General features: G+C 46.6%; 1 protein-coding gene across 4 annotated transcripts in view; it reads left to right on the top strand.

The window, feature by feature from the left end:
- LOC136626390 (alpha-2-macroglobulin-like protein 1) overlaps positions 1-22,845 on the top strand; it is a 209,018-nt gene that overhangs the window by 5,918 nt on the left and 180,255 nt on the right. For all 4 annotated transcript variants that reach the window (XR_010792651.1, XM_066601393.1, XM_066601391.1 and 1 more), the window contains exons 2-4: positions 6,807-6,882; positions 7,783-7,966; positions 8,166-8,331. Coding sequence is in view for 3 of the 4 variants with exons in the window: in XM_066601393.1 (XP_066457490.1) it covers positions 6,809-6,882; positions 7,783-7,966; positions 8,166-8,331 (424 nt within the window). In the remaining variant the exon portion in view is untranslated. The remainder of the gene's footprint in view (positions 1-6,806; positions 6,883-7,782; positions 7,967-8,165; positions 8,332-22,845) is intronic.

The following is a 22,845-nucleotide window of genomic DNA, read 5'->3' as shown; positions in this document are numbered from 1 at the left end:
TATTTATCTACCCGCGGGTGGTCAATGCATCCCTATGGGGTGCGGATCCGCGTGCGGATTTTAATTCTTCTTTTGCCCGTGGACATGAGGCCTTAAAGCTAAAATGGGATTTGTCATATCAATATTAGTCTGGTGTTTTGACCCCCGTGAACATTTATTTGGGTTTTAACCATAATGTTATTTGTAAACACAGGGCAACAAACGTAATTGTGTCTTTGGCTTTTATATGCCTTGCTGTTCACAGATGTAGCATAATTAATGGTACAAGATGGACCCGACATTCGCTACGCGAACATAAAAAGCTTGGAAGAATGGTTGTAAATGTCTTAAGGACTGTCGAGGCCAGGATTTAGCTTGAACAGTTCGCAGTGCTTGGTCTTCCATATTTTGGGGGCATGGCAACAGTCAATTAGTGTATATTACACCACTTAGTATAGTACATGTTACAGTGGAGCCCCCAGTATATACCGTGTATCCTGCGGCAATATCTTGTAGCTCTCTCTCTCTGTCGTTTACTTTCTCTCTCTGTGTCTTGAGTGTGTGTGTGTGTCTCTCTCTCTCTCAGTCTGTCATGTGATTCTGTCTCTCTCTGTCTGCCGAGTGTGTGTGTCTCTCTCTCTGTTTGCCATGTGTCTTCCTCTATCTGCTGTGTATGTGTGTGTCTCTCTCTCTGTTTCCCTCTGTCTGCTATATGTCTCTCTCTGTCTCTTTCTGTCTGCCACGTGTCTTTCTCTCTGTCTCTTTCTGCATGCTGTGTGTGTCTCTTTTTGTGCTGTGTCTCTCTTTCTCTGTCTGCTATTTGTGTCTGTCTCTTTCTCTGTGCCTCTGTCTGTTGTGGTTGTGTGTCTTTCTCTCTCTGTTTCTCTGTCTGTGTCTCTTTCTCTCTTTGTGTGCCTCTGTCTTCCATGTGTGCCTGTGTCTGTCTGCTGTGTGTGTCTCTCTCTCTCTGCCATATTTGTCTGTCTCTTCCTCTGTGTCTTTCTCTCTCTTTGTGTGTCTTTGTCTGCCATGTGTGTGTCTCTCTCTGTCTTTCTCTATGTGTCTCTGTCTGCCGTGTGTGTGTGTGTCTCTCTCTCTCTTTGTGTGTCTCTGTCTGACTTTTGAGTCCCTCTCTCTTTGTGTGTCTCTGTCTGCCTTGTGTGTGTCTCTCTCTCTTTCTTTGTGTGTCTCTGTCTGGCTTATGGGCCACTCTCTCTTTGTGTGTCTCTGTCTGACCTGTGTATGTGTCTCTCTCTCTTTGTGTGTCTCTGTCTGCCTTGTGTGTGTCTCTCTCTTTGTGTGCCCCTGTCTGCCTTGTGTGTGTGTCTCTCTCTCTTTGTGTGCCTCTATCTGCCTTGTGTCTCTCTCTCTCTCTTTGTGTGCCTCTGTCTGCTTTGTGTGTGTCTCTTTCTCTTTGTGTGCCTCTGTCTGCCTTGTGTGTGTCTCTCTCTTTGTGTGCCTCTGTCTGCCTTGTGTGTCTCTCTCTCTTTGTGTGCCTCTGTCTGCCTTGTCTGTGTGTCTCTCTCTCTCTTTGTGTGCCTCTATCTGCCTTGTGTCTCTCTCTCTCTTTGTGTGCCTCTGTCTGCCTTGTGTGTGTCTCTCTCTTTGTGTGCCTCTGTCTGCCTTGTGTGTGTCTCTCTCTTTGTGTGCCTCTGTCTGCCTTGTGTGTGTCTCTCTCTTTGTGTGCCTCTGTCTGCCTTGTGTGTGTGTGTCTCTCTCTCTCTTTGTGTGCCTCTATCTGCCTTGTGTCTCTCTCTCTCTTTGTGTGCCTCTATCTGCCTTGTGTCTCTCTCTCTCTCTTTGTGTGCCTCTGTCTGCTTTGTGTGTGTCTCTTTCTCTTTGTGTGCCTCTGTCTGCCTTGTGTGTGTCTCTCTCTTTGTGTGCCTCTGTCTGCCTTGTGTGTGTCTCTCTCTTTGTGTGCCTCTGTCTGCCTTGTCTGTGTGTCTCTCTCTCTCTTTGTGTGCCTCTATCTGCCTTGTGTCTCTCTCTCTCTTTGTGTGCCTCTGTCTGCCTTGTGTGTGTCTCTCTCTTTGTGTGCCTCTGTCTGCCGTGTGTGTGTGTGTGTCTCTCTCTCTCTTTGTGTGCCTCTATCTGCCTTGTGTCTCTCTCTCTCTTTGTGTGCCTCTGTCTGCATTGTGTGTGTCTCTCTCTCTCTCTTTGTGTGCCTCAGTATGCCTTGTGTGTGTCTCTCTCTCTCTCTTTGTATGCCTCTGTCTGCTTTGTGTGTGTCTCTCTCTTTGTGTGCCTCTGTCTGCCTTGTGTGTGTGTGTCTCTCTCTCTCTCTTTGTGTGCCTCTATCTGCCTTGTGTCTCTCTCTCTCTTTGTGTGCCTCTGTCTGCATTGTGTGTGTCTCTCTCTCTCTCTTTGTGTGCCTCAGTATGCCTTGTGTGTGTCTCTCTCTCTCTCTTTGTATGCCTCTGTCTGCTTTGTGTGTGTGTCTCTCTTTGTGTGCCTCAGTCTGCTGTGTGTGTGTCTCTCTCTCTCTTTGTGTGCCTCTATCTGCCTTGTGTGTGTGTGTGTCTCCCTCTTTCTCTCTTTGTGTGCCTTGGTCTGCTGTGTGTGTCTCTCTTTGTGTGCCTCTTTCTGCTGTGTGTGTGGCTCTCTCTTTGTGTGCCTCTGTCTGCTGTGCGTGTTTCTCTCCCTTTGTTTGTCTCTGTCTGCCTTGTGTGTGTGTGTGTCTCTCTCTTTGTGTATGTCTCTCTCTTCGTGTGCCTCTGTCTGTTTTGTGTGTCTCTCTCTTTCTTTGTGTACCCCTGTCTGTTTTGTATGTCTCTCTCTTTCTTTGGGTGCCTCTGTCTGCTGTGTGTGTCTCTCTCTTTGTGTGCCTCTGTTTGCTGTGTGTGTGTCTCTCTCTTTGTGTGCCTCTGTCTTCTGTGTGTCTCTCCCTTTGTGTGTCTCTGTCTGCCTTGTGTGTGTGTCTCTCCCTTTGTGTGCCTCTGTCTGCCCTGTGTGTGTGTGTTTTTCTCTCTTTGTGTGTCTCTGTCTGCCTTGTGTGTCGGTCTCTCTCTCTTTGTGTGTGTGTGTCTCTTTCTTTGTGTACCTCTGTCTGTTGTGTGTGTGTCTCTCTCTTTCTTTGTGTGCCTATGTCTGTTGTGTGCGTTTCTCTCTTTGTGTGCCTCTCTCTCTCTCTTTGTGTGCCTCTGACTGCTGTGTGTGCCTCTGTCTGCCTTGTGTATATCTCTCTTTATGTGTCTCTGTCTGCCTTGTGTGTGTATCTCTCTCTCTTTGTGTGTCTCTGTCTGCCTTGTGTCTCTCTTTCTCTTTGTGTGTCTCAGTCTGCCTTGTGTGTGTCTCTCTCTCTCTCTTTGTGTGTCTTTGTCTGCCTTGTGTGTGTCTCTGTGTGTGTGTGTCTCTCTCTCTCTCTGCCTATGTCTGCTGTGTGTGTGTCTCTCTCTCTTTGTGTGTCTTTGTCTGCCTTGTGTGTGTCTCTCTGTGTGTGTCTCTCTCTCTGTGCCTATGTCTGCTGTGTGTGTGTGTCTCTCTCTTTTTGTGTGCCTCTGTCTGTTGTGTGTGTCTCTCTCTCTTTGCGTGCCTCTGTCTGCCTTGTGTGTGTTGTCTTTCTCTCTCTTTGTGTGCCTCTGTCTGCTACATGTGTCACTGTCTGACTTGTGTTTGTGTGTCTCTCTCTTTGTGTGTTTGTCTTCCTTGTGTGTCTCTCTCTTTCTGTGTCTCTGTCTGCCTTGTGTGTGTGTGTCTCTCTCTCTTTGTGTGCCTCAGTATGCGTTGTGTGTGTGTGTGTCTCTCTCTCTCTTTGTATGCTTCTGTCTGCTGTTTGTCTGTCTCTCTCTTTGTGTGCCTCTATCTGCTGTGTGTGTCTCTCTCTCTCTTTGCATGCCTCTGTCTACCTTGTGTGTGTCTCTCTCTTTGTGTGTCTCTGTCTGCATTGTGTATGTGTGTTGTCTTTCTCTCTCTTTGCGTGCCTCTGTCTGCTGTGTGTGTCTCTGTCTGACCTGTGTGTGTGTCTCTCTCTCTCTTTGTGTGTTTCTGTCTGCCTTGTGTGTGTCTCTTTCTCTTTGTGTGCCTCTGTCTGCTGTGTGTGTGTCTCTCTCCCTCTGTGTCTCTTTCTCTCTCTCTGTCTGCGTGTGTCTCTCCCTGTCTCTCTCTTTGGCCGCCTGCAAACGGCCGGGTCGGATCCCAGTGTGAGAATTCTCGCAGTGGGACACAACCTGCACCCTTGCAGTAAGCAGTGCGGCTCACCTGCTTCTGCGTCTTCTCCTCTCTGTGATGTGCTGTCTGCTGTGTATGTGTCTCTCTTTCTCTCTCTCTGTCTGTGTATCTTTCTCTCCCTTTGTCTGTCTCTTTCTCTCTGTGTCTCTGTCTGCCGTGTGTGTGTCTGTCTGTGTCTCTCTCATGCGCATGCGCAGACCGAAGTCGGCGGCGGGTGAGTGACATTTCTGTGCCGGGCTCTGCGAGCCCCCTACAGAAATAGAACATGCCACGATTTGTTTGCCGCGCGATATTTCGCGTGGCCAAATCGCGGCCGTCTGCATAGGAATTTCCACTCGTGTGCAGGGGGCCTCTCTCTGTTTGCCATGTGTGTCTCTCCATCCCCCATGCAGCCTCACTGTTTGCCGGCTACAGTGTCCTATCAACAGGGCTTAGCAACGCAACCCTTCACTTTCTTGAGCCAACGCAGCAGAGCCATGTGTGTGTGTCTCTCTCTCTCTCTTTGTGTGCCTCAGTATGCCTTGTGTGTGTGTCTCTCTCTCTCTTTGTATGCCTCTGTCTGCTGTGTGTGTGTGTCTCTCTCTGTGTCTTTCTCTGCCGTGTGTGTCTCTCTCTTTGTGTGCCTCTGTCTGCTGTGTGTCTCTGTCTGACTTGTGTTTGTGTGTCTCTCTCTTTGTGTGTTTATGTCTGCCTTGTGTGTGTCTCTCTCTTTGAGTGTCTCTGTCTGCATTGTGTGTGTGTGTCTCTCTCTCTTTGTATGCCTCTGTCTGCTGTGTGTGTCTCTCTGTGTCTTTCTCTTTGTGTGTCTTTCTCTGCCGTGTGTGTCTCTCTGTTTGCCGGCTACAGCTTCCTATTAGCGCAACCCTTCACTCTCTGGAGCCAACACAGCAGAGCATCAATAGGTGTAACATTGTAACTTTGAACTCACCTGACTGCTCACTGAACCTATTAAACTCAAGTGTAATGATTTAACATCGGTGGTGAGCCTGTGCCTCGTCTAATGACACCAAAATCAGCCTCCAAAGGTAAAGCAAAGGGGTCAATGTGTGCTGCAAGAAAAGCATGGAGGCGTATCTACATAAGACTTTGTTATTGCTGTGAGTTCTGGCTCCTCCATTGGTTCTTCTGTATATTTTAGGAACAGTCACTGTGTGAAAATATATGCCATGAGTAAGAACTCTGTTCAAAACATGTAAGCGCAAAAAGAAAAAAATTTTTGGAAGATGTGTTTATCCACGATGTCAAAATAAATGCTGTTTTTTATCCTGGTATCCATGGAAGTGCTGGAGGATTTTCTCTTCTATTGCTGTGAGGTGTGCTTGCACCTGTCCGTGCACCCATGCGGTGAGCTGGCATTTTGGATTTCCATTACTCTGTAGTAAGTTAGTTCTGTGCAGTGTCTTTGTTTCTTTGTTTCAGTACCTCATCTCTGTTTTCTGTCAGGGCTGGTCAGTCCCTAGGGTCCAGCGCAGGGCCACCCTTATTGGGGCGATCACCCTGCTTGTAGCAGGACCCCTTACATCTCCCTGCTTACCTTAGGACCAGTTTCCCTTCTTAGGTACTCCTATCTGCTGGGGTCAGTTGCCAGTCACCTGGTCTTTTATGAAAACCAGACTGGTTTGTTAGCGTAGTGGGTCAACATTCCAAAATCTGTAACAGCATGGTTACAGGATGGTGGGTGCAAAAAAAATTTTGTGGGGCACATAATCTTTGGGGGGAGCACATACTTTTCATGAGGTGTGGGTACTTTTCGGTGTAAAGCGCAACCTTTTTTTGGAAGGGGGGGCACACACATTTTAGGGGTGACATAATTTTGGGCAGAGAGGACATTCTTTGTGGGAGCATTTACTTTTATGGGGTGTTCAAATACTTTTCTGGGGTGGATACCTTTTCCAGAAACACATACGTTTTGGGATGGGGCACATCCTTTTGAGGGGGGACACATACATTTCTGAAAGCATATACTTTTCTGGGGGTACATGCTTTTTTGGATGGATCACAAACATTTGGGTGGAAGAGACATACTTTTCTGAGGTGGGGATATACTTTATGGATGGAGGACATACTTTTCAGGGGTGTAGTAAGGGGGTGCTATACTTTTCTAAGAGCACATATCTCTACAGGGGCATACACTTTTAAAGAAGGACATACACCTTTGAGCAGAAGGGACATATCTTTTGTGGGAACTTTTTTTGTGTGGCACATACTTTTTGAGGTGGGGTTTTCCAGGGGCACATACTTTTTTGATGGCAAACATACTTATTGGGGGCAAACACTTTTTAAATAGGACATAGTTTTGTAGTGGGGCACACACACTTGAAGGGGGAATACATCCTTTTTTTAAAGTAGTGAGTAGTTGATAATAAGCCTTGTATACATGAAGGATGTATTTTTGAGCTGACGTGTATTTACCCCCCTTTACGCTCCGCACCCCATAAAACATCACAATGTGCTGCACGCTCTTGTGTAGACGCCTCTCTTAGTGAGAACCCAGATAAGCCCGCACAGTCAGCGCCAATCGGTATTCTGGGAATTACGCTTTAATGACTTTACGGATGAGGTAACGTGTTTTGGACCCAGACTGAGGAACAGATTGTTATCCACCTGAAACGCGTCTTCTGCGAGAGGTTTCGGTAATATATATTTGTGTCTCTCCCCAGGAATGGGCTCCAGGATGTGGCTGCTGTGTCTGCTCCTCAGCATGGACGGAATTCTGGTACAGTCCAGCAAAATGCCGTAAGTGCAATCAGTGGCTTCAATATGTGTGAGCGGCTCTACTAAATAAACAAAATGAACCCCTGTGTGATCGTTGCCTCAGCCATTTATTAGCTAGATCACACCCAATAGAGCGCCTCTCGCAGCACAGTGAAGAGTGTGAGCTCCTGCGGTTCCATCATGATATTCTGTGTTGTCTGAGTGCAGGCATGCTAGAAACTTCGTCCCTCGGGCCCGATGACCACCATTCCTGTAGATGCAGTGTGGTTGCCACGGAAAGTATTATCTGATATACAGGAGACTGCATCTTCATGCTGCACAGACTTGTTAAGGCTCCTCCCACTATATAAGAAGAATGAACAAGTAATATCACAGATAGTGGAGGGGGGGGGGGGGTGCAGAGATAAGATTGTAATGTGCAGTACAGGAGACTGAGGGGGGTCTGGTGCAAAGATGAATGTCATATCCAGAGGGCTGAAGGGGTCTGGTACAGAGATGACCCTGTGATGTGCATGCAGACGGCTGAGGGGGTCTGGTGCAGAGATGACACTGTGATGTAGAGAAGACAGAAGGGCCTTGGTGCAGAGAGGAATGTCATATCCAGAAGGCTGAAGGGGTCTGGTACAGAGATGACACTGTAATTTGCAGGGGCTGAGGGGGTCTGGTGTAGAGATGACCCTTTGATGCGCAGGGGGCTGAGGGGGTCTGGTGCAGAGGTGACCCTGTAATGTGCAGAGGATTGAGGGGGTCTGGTGCAGAGATGACACTGATGTGCAGAGGGTTAAGGGGGTCTGGTGCAGATACGTTCCTGTTATGTGCAGTGCAGAGCACATGTCAGGGATGGCTGTGGTCACGGCCTCTGTGTCCTGATCTCTGCTCTGGTTGACGGTCAGGGAATCGCTTGTGTTCTTGTCATTACAGAAGCTTTGCGCTGTTCATCCCTCCTGACGTGTATCACGGATTAAACAACCTCTTCTGCATGCACTCCTCCCCGGACCTGCAGGGGTTCACAAAGATGACAGTGGATCTGAAGACCTCATCTGGAAGTGAGACCCTGTATACAGTGCAGCCGGACAGCCCCACATGGCACTGCACATCATTCCAGGTACGGAGCCCCATCTGCCCCTCATACTAACATGCTAGGAAATGCACTGTAACGCATCCCAGCAGTATATGGCGGCTTTATATGGATCTGTACAGTGTATCTGTTCTGTAGATACAATAGATAGACACATATAGACATGTATATAACTGGTGGTCTCACGTCTCTAACACTACTGAAGTAACACCGTAATGTCCCGCAGCCTCCTGAACCTTTAGGCTCCACAGAGAAAGTCACCATCGCCGTCCACGGACATAGGAGCGACGGCGAGAAGGTGGAGCTGAGCTCAAAGGAGCTGACTGCCCGGAAGAAAAATACCGGGACCCTCATCCAAACCGACAAAGCTATGTATAAACCCGGGCAAAAAGGTGAGAAGGCAGGATTATAGGTACATTATAATATATTCAGTGGAGGAGAGACTATTGATACATTATACTATATACAGGGAGGAGGGACTATATATACATTACAGTGTATACAGGAGCGGAGGGACTATAGATACATTACACTGTATACAGGGGAGGAGGGACTATAGATACATTACACTGTATACAGGAGCGGAGGGACTATAGATACATTACACTGTATACAGGGGAGGAGGGACTATAGACACATTACACTGTATACAGGGGAGGAGGGGCTATAGATACATTATACTGTATACAGGGGAGGAGGGACTATAGATACATTACACTGTATACAGGAGCGGAGGGACTATAGATACATTACACTGTATACAGGGGAGGAGGGACTATAGATACATTATACTGTATACAGGGGAGGAGGGACTATAGACACATTACACTGTATACAGGAGCGGAGGGATTATAGATACATTACCCTGTATACACGGCAGGAGGAGTTATAGATACATTACCCTGTATACAGGAGCGGAGGGACTATAGATGCATTACACTGTATACAGGGGAGGAGAGACTATAGATACATTATACTGTATACAGGGAGGAGGGACTATAGATACATTACACTGTATACAGGGAGGAGGGACTATAGATACATTACACTGTATACAGGAGCGGAGGAACTATTGATACATTATACTGTATACAGGAGCGGAGGGACTATAGATACATTACACTGTATACAGGGGAGGAGGGATTATAGATACATTACACTGTATACAGGAGCGGAGGGACTATAGATGCATTGTACTGTATAGGGGGGAGGAGGGGCTATAGATACATTACACTGTATACAGGGAGGAGGGACTATAGATACATTATACTGTAAACAGGAGCGGAATGACTATAGATACATTATACTGTATACAGGAGCGGAGGGACTATAGATGCATTGTACTGTATAGGGGGGAGGAGGGACTATAGATACATTACACTGTATACAGGTGCAGCGTCCGTGGAGTGGGCCCACAGCCAAGGACATAGCTGGGTATATTGAGGCCTTGTCATGGGGCTGTACCATCTCCTGGGGGTAGCATGGGACCCAACCAAGTTACTGCTGGGGGAGATTCACAGGGTAACCCAGTATGTGGTTTACCTTTTGTCCTTTTTGTCACTCGTGACGCCACCGTTCCGTCCTCTGCGGTGAATCCAGAAGTTGGTAATAAAGTAGTCCACACACAGGGAAAACGGTCAGTAGAGCTCCCTTACTTGCAGAATAAGAACTATGTCCAGTCCAAACTTTACATACACCAGCAGAGTAATGGTGCCAACACAGAAGTGGTGTGACAGGGAGGTTTCACAGGATGACAGACGAGTCCACAGTCCTAGTTATCTGTGGGGTTTTGTTGCCAGCTGCTCTTTCTCTCTCTCCAGTTCTCTACCAGTCAACACTCACATTTGGACACTCAGCGCTGCATGGCGGCTTCTCTCACTCAAACTCAGTGCGTAGGAGTAACACTGGTATATCCTGGGTAGGCTGGTTCCAGGCAAAGCACAAGGGAATCGTGCATTTTTTTCCACTCTGTTCACACACAGACCGATCTGCATCTGTGGGGTTCACTCACTTGCAGACTGACTTGTACACCTGCAAGAAGACTGACTAACTTGCACTCACCTTGCAAACACATATATGAAACATGATCACATGACACACCACAAGATACATTTTCCAGACAAAACCCTGACATTAACCCCTTTAATGCTGCAGAGGTGCAAAACACATCAAATTCATACACAGAAGACACTGACAACACATAGGCACAAGTGAAACAATTTCATACTTATGGAGGGGCCCCGTTAACTCTGGGTGACTTCACAGGGGAGGAGGGACTATAGATACATTATACGGTACACAGGGGAGGAGGGACTATAGATACATTATACGGTACACAGGGGAGGAGGGACTATAGATACATTACACTGTATACAGGGGAGGAGGGACTGTAGATACATTACACTGTATACAGGGGAGGAGGGACTATAGATACATTACAGTGTATACAAGGGAGGAGGGACTATAGATACATTACACTGTATACAGGGGAGGGGGGACTATAGATACATTACACTGTATACAGGGGACAAGGGGCTATAGATACATTATACTGTATACAGGGGACAAGGGGCTATAGATACATTATACTGTATACAGGGGAGGAGGGACTATAGATACATTATACTGTATACAGGGGACAAGGGGCTATAGATACATTACACTGTATACAGGGGAGGAGGGACTATAGACACATTATACTGTATACAGGGGACAAGGGGCTATAGATACATTACACTGTATACAGGGGAGGAGGGACTATATATACATTACACTGTATACAGGGGACAAGGGGCTATAGATACATTACACTGTATACAGGGGAGGAGGGACTGTAGATACATTACACTGTATACAGGGGAGGAGGGACTATAGATACATTACACTGTATACAGGGGAGGAGAGACTATAGATACATTATACTGTATACAGGGGAGGTGGGACTATGGATACATTATACTGTATACAGGGAAGGAGGGGCTATAGATACATTACACTGTATACAGGGGAGGAGGGACTATAGATACATTATACTGTATACAGGGGAGGAGGGACTATAGATACATTACACTGTATACAGGGAAGGAGGGACTGTAGATACATTATACTGTATACAGGGGAGGAGGGACTATAGATACATTACACTGTATACAGGGGAGGAGGGACTATAGATACATTACACTGTATACAGGGGAGGAGGGACTATAGATACATTATACTGTATACAGGGGACAAGGGGCTAAAGATACATTACACTGTATACAGGGGAGGGGGACTATAGATACATTACAGTGTATACAAGGGAGGAGGGACTATAGATACATTACACTGTATACAGGGGAGGGGGGACTATATATACATTATACTGTATACAGGGGACAAGGGGCTATAGATACATTATACTGTATACAGGGGACAAGGGGCTAAAGATGCATTACACTGTATACAGGGGAGGGGGACTATGGATACATTACACTGTATACAGGGGAAGAGGGACTAGAGGTACATTACACTGTATACAGGGGAGGAGGGACTGTAGATACATTACACTGTATACAGGGGAGGAGGGACTATAGATACATTACACTGTATACAGGGAGGAGGGACTGCAGATACATTACACTGTATACAGTGGACAAGGGGCTATAGATACATTATACTATATACAGGGAGGAGGGACTATATATACATTACAGTGTATACAGGAGCGGAGGGACTATAAATACATTACACTGTATACAGGGGAGGAGGGACTATAGATACATTACACTGTATACAGGGAAGGAGGGACTATAGATACATTACACTGTATACAGGGGAGGAGGGACTGTAGATACATTACACTGTATACAGGGAGGAGGGACTATAGATACATTACACTGTATACAGGGAAGGAGGGACTATAGATACATTACACTGTATACAGGGGAGGAGGGACTGTAGATACATTACACTGTATACAGGGAGGAGGGACTATAGATACATTACACTGTATACAGGGAGGAGGGACTATAGATACATTACACTGTATACAGGGAAGGAGGGACTATAGATGCATTACACTGTATACAGGGGAGGGGGGACTATAAATACATTACACTGTATACAGGGGAGGAGGGACTATAGATACATTACACTGTATACAGGGTAGGAGGGACTATAGATACATTACACTGTATACAGGGAGGAGGGACTATAGATACATTACACTGTATACAGGGAAGGAGGGACTATAGATGCATTACACTGTATACAGTGGAGGAGGGGCTATAGATACATTACACTGTATACAGGGAGGAGGGACTATAGATACATTACACTGTATACAGGGAGGAGGGACTATAGATACATTACACTGTATACAGGGAAGGAGGGACTATAGATGCATTACACTGTATACAGGGGAGGAGGAACTATAGATACATTACACTGTATACAGGGGAGGAGGGGCTATAGATACATTACACTGTATACAGGGGAGGAGGGACTATAGATACATTACACTGTATACAGGGAGGAGGGACTATAGATACATTACACTGTATACAGGGGAGGAGGGACTATAGACACATTACACTGTATACAGGGGAGGAGGGACTGTAGATACATTACACTGTATACAGTGGAGGAGGGGCTATAGATACATTACACTGTATATAGGGGAGGAGGGACTATAGATACATTACACTGTATACAGGGGAGGAGGGACTATAGATACATTACACTGTATATAGGGGAGGAGGGACTATAGATACATTACACTGTATACAGGGGAGGAGGGACTGTAGATACATTACACTGTATACAGGGGAGGAGGGACTATAGATACATTACACTGTATACAGGGGAGGAGGGACTATAGATACATTACACTGTATATAGGGGAGGAGGGACTATAGATACATTACACTGTATACAGGGGAGGAGGGACTATAGATACATTACACTGTATATAGGGGAGGAGGGACTATAGATACATTACACTGTATACAGGGGAGGAGGGACTATAGATACATTACACTGTATACAGGGGAGGAGGGACTGTAGATACATTACACTGTATACAGGGGAGGAGAGACTATAGATACATTATACTGTATACAGGGAGGAGGGACTATAGATACATTACACTGTATACAGGGAAGGATGGACTATAGATACATTACACTGTATACAGGGGAGGAGGGACTATAGATACATTACACTGTATACAGGGGAGGAGGGACTATAGATACATTACACTGTATACAGGGGAAGAGGGACTAGAGGTACATTACACTGTATACAGGGGAGGAGGGACTGTAGATACATTACACTGTATACAGGGGAGGAGGGACTATAGATATATTACACTGTATACAGGGGACAAGGGGCTATAGATACATTACACTGTATACAGGGGAGGGGGGACTATAAATACATTACACTGTATACAGGGGAGGAGGGACTATAGATACATTACACTGTATACAGGGGAGGGGGACTATAGATACATTACACTGTATATAGGGGAGGAGGGACTATAGATACATTACACTGTATACAGGGGAGGAGGGACTATAGATACATTACACTGTATACAGGGAGGAGGGACTATAGATACATTACACTGTATACAGGGGAGGAGGGACTATAGATACATTACACTGTATACAGGGAGGAGGGACTATAGATACATTACACTGTATATAGGGGAGGAGGGACTATAGATACATTACACTGTATACAGGGGAGGAGGGACTATAGATACATTACACTGTATACAGGGGAGGAGGGACTATAGATACATTACACTGTATACAGGGGAGGAGGGACTATAGATACATTACACTGTATACAGGGGAGGAGGGACTATAGATACATTACACTGTATACAGGGAGGAGGGACTATAGATACATTACACTGTATACAGGGGAGGAGGGACTATAGATACATTACACTGTATACAGGGAGGAGGGACTATAGATACATTACGCTGTATACAGGGGAGGAGGGGCTATAGATACATTACACTGTATACAGGGGAGGAGGAGTTATAGATACATTACACTGTATACAGGGGAGGAGGGACTATAGATACATTACACTGTATACAGGGGAGGAGGGACTATAGATATATTACACTGTATACAGGGGACAAGGGGCTATAGATACATTACACTGTATACAGGGGAGGGGGGACTATAAATACATTACACTGTATACAGGGGAGGAGGGACTATAGATACATTACACTGTATATAGGGGAGGAGGGACTATAGATACATTACACTGTATACAGGGGAGGAGGGACTATAGATACATTACACTGTATACAGGGAGGAGGGACTATAGATACATTACACTGTATACAGGGGAGGAGGGACTATAGATACATTACACTGTATACAGGGAGGAGGGACTATAGATACATTACACTGTATATAGGGGAGGAGGGACTATAGATACATGACACTGTATACAGGGGAGGAGGGACTATAGATACATTACACTGTATACAGGGAGGAGGGACTATAGATACATTACGCTGTATACAGGGGAGGAGGGGCTATAGATACATTACACTGTATACAGGGTAGGAGGGACTATAGATACATTACACTGTATACAGGGGAGGAGGAGTTATAGATACATTACACTGTATACAGGGGAGGAGGGACTATAGATACATTACACTGTATACAGTGGAGGAGGGGCTATAGATACATTACACTGTATACAGGGAGGAGGGACTATAGATACATTACACTGTATATAGGGGAGGAGGGACTATAGATACATTACACTGTATACAGGGGAGGAGGGACTATAGATACATTACACTGTATACAGGGGAGGAGGGACTGTAGATACATTATACTGTATACAGGGAAGGAGGGACAATAGATACATTACACTGTATACAGGGGGCAAGGGGCTATAGATACATTACACTGTACACAGGGGAGGAGGGACTATAGATACATTACACTGTATACAGGGAGGAGGGACTATAGATACATTACGCTGTATACAGGGGAGGAGGGGCTATAGATACATTACACTGTATACAGGGTAGGAGGGACTATAGATACATTACACTGTATACAGGGGAGGAGGAGTTATAGATACATTACACTGTATACAGGGGAGGAGGGACTATAGATACATTACACTGTATACAGTGGAGGAGGGGCTATAGATACATTACACTGTATACAGGGAGGAGGGACTATAGATACATTACACTGTATATAGGGGAGGAGGGACTATAGATACATTACACTGTATACAGGGGAGGAGGGACTATAGATACATTACACTGTATACAGGGGAGGAGGGACTGTAGATACATTATACTGTATACAGGGAAGGAGGGACAATAGATACATTACACTGTATACAGGGGACAAGGGGCTATAGATACATTACACTGTATACAGGGGAGGAGGGACTATAGATACATTACACTGTATACAGGGGAGGAGGGACTATAGATACATTACACTGTATACAGGGGAGGAGGGACTATAGATACATTACACTGTATACAGGGGAGGAGGGACTATAGATACATTACACTGTATACAGGGGAGGAGGGACTATAGATACATTACACTGTATACAGGGGAGGAGGGACTATAGATACATTACACTGTATACAGGGGAGGAGGGACTATAGATACATTACGCTGTATACAGGGGAGGAGGGACTATAGATACATTACACTGTATACAGGGGAGGAGGGGCTATAGATACATTATACTGTATACAGGGGACAAGGAGTTATAGATACATTACACTGTATACAGTCAGTCCCACAAGTCAGTATTAATTTACTCTAACAAGAATTATATAAAATTAGAATGCGCCTCAGGCAATTGGTTACATATAACAATATATGAAAGGTGACTAATTGACTCACCTGGTGCACGAAGCCCTTCACAGAGATAGATTAAAAGAATTATACTTTATTAGAAAATAATTAAAACTATGGGCTGACATAAACACACTTATAAACGAACAACAGCGAGACAGACACGGTCTAACCCTTTTTTCGTGACCCTGTCAGGTCCACGGATAGGATGGGGACACGTATTTTGAATAAGAGGAGGAGGAAGGGTCCCAAAGGGCCACGTACAGAATGATACTGGACGGACCTTGGAAGACTGCTCCGTAAAGCCCTGGATCTGGGCTATATCGATAAAAAGGAATTTGAGTTCATGTACCCTATACATCCAACGGTGGCAACCTTCTACGCCCTCCCTAAGGTCCACAAAGGGACTAATCCTCTGCGCGGAAGACCAATTGTCTCAGATATCGGGAACCTGACTCAGAACATGAGCATCTACTCTGATAAGATACTTAGACCATTCGTTCTCTCATTAATATCTTTCGTTCGAGATACAATGGATGTTGTATGCCTTCTGGAAGGTATCTCAGTCAGCCCCGACGCCCTTTCCTGCCACACTCGACATCGAATCATTATACAGCTCCATCCCGCACGAGGGGGGCATAAAAGCCACTCAGCTCTTCCTAGAGCAAAGGGGCTCGCATTTTCGATCACATAATGGATGCGTCCTCGACTTTCTTAAATTCATCTTGTCGCACAATTTCTTTCTCTTTGATACCCAGTACTTCCACCAGCTCAGGGGGACGGCAATGGGGACCACTTGTGCCCCATCGTACGCTAACCTATACCTGGGCTGGTGGGAGGAAAAGTACATATATGCCAACGAGGAGTGGTCGGACAACATCGTGCTATGGTTACGCTATATAGACGACGTCTTGATCTTGTGGAAAGGCACTGAACTATCTTTCAAGAACTTCATAGACACTTTTAATGTTAACGATTTAAATCTACGACTAACGTCGGAAATCAACTCTATGTCAGTACCGTTCTTGGATCTGCTCATTTAAAAAAAAAACGGAATGGGCAATGGTCTCCACCCTATACCGCAAAAGCACAGTTACCAATAGCCTTCTTAAATGGGATAGCTACCACCCCTTTTCATTGAAAAAGGGGATCCCCAAGGGTCAGTTCCTAAAGGTTAGACGCAACTGCTCAGAGGACCAAGACTTCCACAAGGAAAGTCACAAACTTAAGCAGAGATTCCGAGAGAGAGACAAATGACCCCATAATAAAAACTAGACCCCTTAACGCATTCATCTAGTGGTGTAGTGCGTATTTTGACTCCACCGTTTTTAAATGAATCGAAGCAAAGCACAAGGAAAAAATTACGATTTTTGTTTTTTTGGCAATTATGTCATTTTAAAAATAGTTTGTTTTGTACAGCATACATAGGAATGAAGATGTTCACCCCATAATGTATACCCCCATTTGTCCCGTGTTCAGAAACATACCCATTGTGGCCCTAATCTTCTGTCTGGATGCACAACGTGGCCCAAACTGAACGATGCATCAAACTTTAACTGTCTTTTGACTTTTACGTGATCGCCATTATCCATTGGATAATGGCGATCACGTGACCGAAGACCGCTCACCGCGGCCTCCCGTGACATCTCTAAGCTCTTGGCTACCTTAAGTAGCCAGGAGCAAGGAGATTTTAAATTTCCTCTTGCCCTCTCCAGCTTCTGCGCTTGTATCCGTTATTTTGGTGACAGGTGCATGCGCCAAAACTGGGGGAAAGTCCGCGGATATGGATCCCATCAGGGGACATTGCCGGTGGCCTTATTTAAGTAATTTCACCTTCCCTCACAGATCCGATCCATGACGGGAGGTGAAAATTGAGCTTTTTTTAACTTTTACGTGATCGCCGTTATCCATTGGATAACGGCGATCACGTGACTGGGAAAAGCGTACCATGGCACCCCATGAAATCTGCAGGCTCTTGGCTACATTTAGTAGCCAGGTACAGGGAGATTTTAAATTACCCCGCCAATCTGCGGCTTTTGCGCCTACCGTCCGCCATTTTGGCGACGGACGCGTGCACAGAAGCCGGGCAAGGTCCGCGGATAAATCTGGGGGCTTAAGGTACCTAATTTCATATGATCCATGAGGGGACATGAAACAAACTTTCTTTTTTTTTTTTTTTACACTTTTTTAACTTTTACATGATCGCTGCTATCCATTGGATAGCAGCGATCATGTGACCGGGAACCGTATACAGCGGCTCCCGCTGACAGCTCCCTGCTCTCGGCTACTCATACAAGCCGGGAGTTTTTAAATTTCCTGGGCCTCACGGCTCTCTGCGCATACGCATGTCGTAATGCATCTGGCGCGCATGCGCAGACGCCGGCGGCAGGGCCGGGGAGAAGACAGAAGATGTCGGACGGCACGGAGGACGGGGGGTGAGTGCTCTCAGCTCCCCTTACGGATCCAATCCGTAAGGGGATCTGAAACTTTAACTTTGTGTAACTTTACATTGACTTTAACGCGATCGCCGTTATCCGGTCAGGACGTAGAATCCCGATGGGGCCGTCACTAAGGGGTTAATTTTCCTATGGTTTTGTTTTTTTCTGTATATTATTCTCGGTTGGTTACCTATTAATTTACCTAAATACGGGTCCTTTTTCAATATACTCCAATTTTTCTTAATTATTTTTCTAATATCTCCATTGTCACTAACATATTTTGTCAAAAAGGCATTTTTTATTATTTGATTAGAGTCTAGATTGTTATTTTTTCTTTTATGTTCTTTTTCTTTACCGTTGTCTATTTTTTCCCCTATTTGCTCTCCGTTCCTTTTGGCTTTTTAATATGCATCTTTTAGCAGTTTATTAGGGTATCTTTTCTCTTTAAACCGTGATTCTATTATTTCAGCTTGTTCTTCGAATACTTCTTTTATACTACAATTTCTATATATCCTCTGCAGCTGACTGTATGGTATATTATTTTTTCCATTGCTTTTGGTGATAACTTTTATGATCGAGATAGCTGTTTTTGTTGACTTTTTTAAAATGTGTTTTTGTATGAATTTTATTATTTTCAATATACAGAACTACATCTAGAAATATTAATTCTTTGAATACAATTGGTACATTTTAAAATGCTATTATTTTTGTTAAGTATAGAAATATAATAATTTAGATTCAATATAGATCCTCCCCAAATAATAATATCATCGATATAACGTCCATGATATATGATGTTAGCGTTTTTAAATATATCTTTTTCAAAATACCCCATGTAAAGGTTAGCGAACAAAGGGGCGAAATTTTGCCCTAACATTCCAATAATGAAAAAAAAAAGAGGGAAAAGAGGAGGAAAAAAAGAAATACTCCAAGAATGAAGGAAAGAAAAAAAAAATTCATACGAACAAGGAAATAACTAACGAAGAAGCCGAAAAAATGGGAATTTTCAACATCTCGAGTAGAAAACTAAAACGAGGAGAAATAGACTTATTATTAGAGATGAGCGAACGTGTTCTTCCGAGCTTGATATTCGTGCGAATATTAGGGTGTTCGGGATGTTCGGTATTCGTAACGAACACCATGCGGTGTTCTGGTTACTTTCACTTCCTTCCCTGAGACGTTAGCGCGCTTTTCTGGCCAATTGAAAGACAGGGAAGGCATTACAACTTCCCCCTGTGACGTTCAAGCCCTATACCACCCCCCTGCTGTGAGTGGCTGGGGTGATCAGGTGTCCGCCGAATATAAAAGTCGGCCCCTCCCGCGGCTCGCCTCAGATGCCTTGTGAGTTAGATGAGGGACAGTGCGGTTTGTACCGGAGCTGCTGTAGGGAAAGAAATAGCAGTTAGTGTAGGCTTCAAGAACCCCAAAGGTCCTTATTAGGGCCAGTAATACCTGTGTGTTGGCTGCTGTTAGCAGTGCCTTTTTTTTTTTCTTCTCAAAATCGCCTCTGCAGAGCGTTGCACCCGGCATTAGGGACAGAAGTGTTGGATAGGCAGGGAGAGTGTTAGGAGTGAGTGTAGCCTTCAAGAACCTCAACGGTCCTTTCTAGGGCCATATTTAACCGTGTGCAGTACTGTCCAGGCTGCTGTTAGCTGTGCTGCATATTTTTTTTTTCTCAAAATCGCCTCTGCAGAGCATTGCACCCTCCATTGATACTACAGGGAAGGAATTGTGTAGGCAGGGCCACAACACAGTTATTATTCATTGAATATACGCAGTGCGGCCTTTTGGTGTAAAAAAAGGGAAACGAAATCTATTTGTCCTGCCTCTGTCCGTCCTAAGGGCTGTGGAGACGTGTGAGCTGCGTGTACAACGTTAAAAAATCAGACGCACCCAGCTACGGTTTACTGCTGGCTTCGCCATTTGCTTTCCTTAATTGGGAAAAAAATACCTGCTCTGCCAGAGTTAATAACTCTGCTACCCTCAAGTTCTGTGACACATTAGCAGGGACACAGCACAGTTATTAAACTTAGATTATTCATTCAATAGAGGCAGTGGGGCCTTTCGTTTTCAAAAAAGGGAAAAATTGTATTTGGCCTGCAGTCTTGCGCCAATTTATTTCCTGCCTGTGAAATCAAATCACTGGTAATACAGCATGCTGAGGGGTAGGGGTAGGCCTAGAGGACGTGGACGCGGCCGAGGACGCGGAGGGCCAAGTCAGGGTGTGGGCACAGGCCGAGCTCCTGATCCAGGTGTGTCGCAGCCGACTGCTGCGCGATTAGGAGAGAGGCACGTTTCTGGCGTCCCCACATTCATCGCCCAATTAATGGGTCCACGCGGGAGACGGTTATTAGAAAATGAGCAGTGTGAGCAGGTCCTGTCCTGGATGGCAGAAAGTGCTTCGAGCAACCTATCGTCCACCCGCAGTTCTGCGCCGTCCACTGCTGCAAATCCGAATCCTCTGTCTGCTGCTCGTCCTTCATCCCAGCCTCCTCACTCCACTACAATGACACCTGCTCAGGAGCGGGAACACTCCCAGGAACTGTTCTCGGGCCCCTGCTTAGATTGGGCAGCAGCGGTTCCTCTCCCACCAGAGGAGTTTATCGTCACTGATGCCCAACCATTCGAAAGTTCCCGGGGTCCGGGGGAAGAGGCTGGGGACTTCCGCCAACTGTCTCAAGAACTTTCTGTGGGTGAGGAGGACGATGACGATGAGACACAGTTGTCTTGCAGTGAGGTAGTAGTAAGGGCAGTAAGTCCGAGGGAGCAGCGCACAGAGGATTCGGAGGAAGAGCAGCAGGACGATGAGGTGACTGACCCCACCTGGTGTGCAACGCCTACACAGGACAGGTCTTCAGAGGGGGAGGCACGGGCAGCAGCAGGGCAGGTTGCAAGAGGCAGTGCGGTGGCCAAGGGTAGAGGCAGGGCCAGACCGAATAATCCACCAACTGTTTCCCAAAGCGCACCCTAGCGCCATGCCACCCTGCAAAGGCCGAGGTGCTCTAAGGTCTGGCAGTTTTTCACAGAGACGCCTGACGACCGACGAACAGTGGTGTGCAACCTTTGTCGCGCAAAGCTCAGCCGGGGAGCCAACACCAACAGCCTCACCACCACCACCATGCGCAGACATATGATGGCCAAGCACCCCACAAGGTGGGACGAAGGCTGTTCACCGCCTCCGGTTTGCACCCCTGCCTCTCCCCCTGTGCCCCAACCTGCCACTGAGATGCAACCCCCCTCTCAGGACACAGGCACTACCGTCTCCTGGCCTGCACCCACACCCTCACCTCCGCTGTCCTCGGCCCCATCCACCAGTGTAGTTCAGCGCACCGTCCAGCCGTCGCTTGCGCAACTGTTGGAGCGCAAGCGCAAGTACGCCGCCACGCACCCGCACGCTCAAACGTTAACCGTCCGCATAGCAAAATTCATCAGCCTTGAGATGCTGCCGTATAGGGTTGTGGAAACGGAGTCCTTCAAAAGTATTATGGAGGCGGCGGCCCCGCGCTACTCAGTTCCCAGTCGCCACTACTTTTCCCGATGTGCCGTCCCAGCCCTGCACGACCACGTCTCCCGCAACATTGTACGCGCCCTCACCAACGCGGTTACTGCCACGGTCCACTTAACAACGGACACTTGGACAAGCACAGGCGGGCAGAGCCACTATATCTCCCTGACGGCCCATTGGGTGAATTTAGTGGAGGCTGGGACAGAGTCAGAGCCCGGGACCGCTCACGTCCTACCCACCCCCAGAATTGTGGGCCCCAGCTTGGTGCTGGTATCTGCAGCTGTATATGCTTCCTCCACTAAACCACCCTCCTCCTCCTCCTCCTACGCAACCTCTGTCTCGCAATCAAGATGTGTTAGCAGCAGCACGTCGCCAGCAGTCGGTGTCGCGCGGTGTGGCAGCACAGCGGTGAGCAAGCGTCAGCAGGCCGTGCTGAAACTACTCAGCTTAGGAGAGAAGAGGCACACAGCCCACGAACTGCTGCAGGGTCTGACAGAGCAGACCGACCGCTGGCTTTCGCCGCTGAGCCTCCAACCGGGCATGGTCGTGTGTGACAACGGCCGTAACCTGGTGGCGGCTCTGCAGCTCGGCAGCCTTACGCACGTGCCATGCCTGGCCCATGTCTTTAATTTGGTGGTTCAGCGGTTTCTGAAAAGCTACCCACACTTGTCAGACCTGCTCGTAAAGGCGCGCCGGCTCTGCGCACATTTCCGCAAGTCCCACACAGACGCTGTCACCCTGCGCACCCTGCAACATCGCTTTAATCTGCCAGTGCACCGACTGCTGTGCGACGTGCCCACACGGTGGAACTCTCTCTCCCTCCCCCCCCACTCCCCTCTGCAACCCCCTGCTCACCCCCGGCGCACCCGAGTAGTGAAGTACTCGAAAATCGCGGTGCTCGATTGCGAAATCGCCCTTACCGAGTACGTTCGCCCATCTCTATTAAAGATTCTTTTCGCTGCAACCGGAGAAATAAGCATTCTCTATTACCGGAAAAAAAGGGGGAATTAGCTTTGTCAATCACTCTCGGATATTAGTGGTCCTCCTCCTACTCTTCCTGAAACATCATGTCATCACGCTGAACTGCCAATGTTTCTGCGGCCCAA

Source organism: Eleutherodactylus coqui, chromosome 4, assembly GCF_035609145.1.
Source record: "Eleutherodactylus coqui strain aEleCoq1 chromosome 4, aEleCoq1.hap1, whole genome shotgun sequence".
NCBI lineage: Eukaryota > Metazoa > Chordata > Amphibia > Anura > Eleutherodactylidae > Eleutherodactylus > Eleutherodactylus coqui.
Note: the sequence above shows the minus strand (reverse complement) of the source record. Positions and strands in the feature narration are given on the sequence as shown.